Below are 2,056 nucleotides of genomic sequence, written 5' to 3'. Positions count from 1 at the left end.
TAAATATACAGCTCCTAGGCGACCTAAGTCCCACTGAACTCAATGAACAATAAAAAGAGAAGTGTATAAAATTGTTCATGGTGTAGAAAATACAGATAGAAAGGTTCCCCCCATAGAAAAAATAGGCCTGTTCACACCGAATGTGTGCAATGTATCTCTGCAAATGTACAAGTGTACATGTTTTTATTAGTTCAGCTGCTGAACTTTACATGTGAATAACTATAAATAAACAGACTGACTATTTGTAAACACAGGGACAGAGATTGAACACACAGAACCGCTGAGTTGGAAGGGAGCCCATGGGTCATCTAGTCCAACCCTCTGCAATTAGGAAATCTCAACTAAAGCATCTATGACAGACAAGCACCCAACCTCTGGGACAGCTCAGTTGGTGGAGCATGAGACTCTTAACATCAGGGTTGTGGGTTCAAGCCCCATGTTGGGCGAAAGATTCCTGCATTGCAGGGGATTAGACTAGATTACCCTCAGGGGTCCAAGACTCTACGATTTATTGGGGCACGAAAGTAGAAAATAGGGTCTGCCTCCTGGTGGGGGGGGGGGTATATTTACCAAACCATTCCTGGGTCCATATTTTGCATTTTTATGTCGTGAACCGCCCTGTGATCTTTGGATGAAGGGCGGTGTGTATGAGCTAAATAAATATATGATTATAGCACTAAGATGGGAACAGGCCTCGCCAGATGTCTCAGCAGCGCCCAAATAAATCCGATTATTGAGGTTCTTGCTCACCCCACACCCCCACCCGACGGCAGCGCCTTGAACAAACTGCAGATCCCGGAACCCCTTCGTGGGGGTGGAGAAGAAGGAAGTCCGCGGCCGTTGACACAGCAGCATCGCTGAAATTTAAGCATGCCTGCCTTTGCCTAGCCTACCTCGCAGGGTCGTCGCGGGAAAGAACCGCGCCGGCTAAACCCAGAGCCCCGGGTAAGTGGAAGGCGTGGGATTGAAATGGAGGAAGCGGAGAAGGGAAGCCCTGGCTGCGGGATCGGGGCCGCCCCTGCCCCGGCTCTCTATGCTCACCCAGGACCAGCACCATCTGCCCGCACAGGCAGTAATAGACGTGCAGGGGCTTCTCGCCGTCGTCGTACTCCTCCCGGTCGCGGGTGTCGGAGCAAACCACGGAGCGGGACACCACCTTGGGCATGGCAACGGAGGGAGGAGGAGGAGGAGAGGATCGGGCCCCTCCTAGCCTCCTATGCCAGCTGCGCTTGCTCGCGAGGAAGTGCGTTTAGGGTTTTAGGACTTTTCTACAAAGGCCCATAGGGCTACCTTAGCTCTGAACGAAACCTGCACCTACACTTCCGGTTCCCAATCGACGATACACGAGGGTGCCAGCTTGAATAAAATATATCGGGGGTGGGGGCGGGCTAAGTAGATAAGCCTCTCCCCACATGCTCGAACTCATTGCACACCATTTGAATAGCGAGGCCCATTAACTTGGGGTGGGGGTGGGGTGGCCCCTCAAATATGTTGGGGGCGGGGGGGAAATGAAGAGACCTCATCCCCTAGGAGTTGGCTCCTATACCGATGCAAAAGGCATGGGGGAGGAAACATTCTCTAGGAGAAGGGAGGCGCAGGGAACTCCCCACCCCTCTTCGTATTGTCTTTCTGCCCCGCATTCGTCGGGCTTCGCATATGAACCGGAAGCGAGGCTTTTGTGCAATGCTTATAGGGATTCCCCATCCCCCTTCTTTTAAACCTCTATAGCTCAGTGGCGTCACTGCGTTCTCTCTCCGCCAGGGACTCTCCGCCTTCAAACCGATGTGAAGGTCCTCAAGCCAATCCCTCGTTCTGATTGGTTCTCCTCCCGACCAATCCCGAAACGGCCCGAACGCCTTGTGCAGCTTTCGAGGGGTGCTCCTAAACCTTGAAACTTTTTCCTGCTAAGTCATATCGGATGCTGGATCTTCCCGCGACTTCGTTGCCAGCCATGGTTGAGGCAGCGTCCGCAGAGTGGTGAGTAGTCGGTATCTGTTTGTGAAAACATTCTTCTGAGCATTTTCTTAAATTGGTTATACACCATCTCCCTAAATTC

General features: G+C 52.1%; 1 protein-coding gene across 1 annotated transcript in view; it reads right to left on the bottom strand.

The window, feature by feature from the left end:
* The window catches only part of STEEP1 (STING1 ER exit protein 1), an 8,648-nt gene extending 7,351 nt beyond the window's left edge, over positions 1 to 1,297 (bottom strand). Inside the window, exons 1-2 of the mRNA XM_080989498.1 lie at positions 894 to 1,297; positions 764 to 804 (exon numbers count right to left, since the gene is read on the bottom strand). Coding sequence (XP_080845624.1) covers positions 764 to 804; positions 894 to 1,165 — 313 coding nt within the window. The 5' untranslated portion in view covers positions 1,166 to 1,297. The remainder of the gene's footprint in view (positions 1 to 763; positions 805 to 893) is intronic.
* Positions 1,298 to 2,056: the final 759 nt, after the last annotated feature.

Source organism: Podarcis pityusensis (genome assembly GCF_964106645.2).
Source record: "Podarcis pityusensis genome assembly, chromosome: Z".
Classification (NCBI taxonomy): Eukaryota; Metazoa; Chordata; class Lepidosauria; order Squamata; family Lacertidae; genus Podarcis; species Podarcis pityusensis.
Note: the sequence above shows the minus strand (reverse complement) of the source record. Positions and strands in the feature narration are given on the sequence as shown.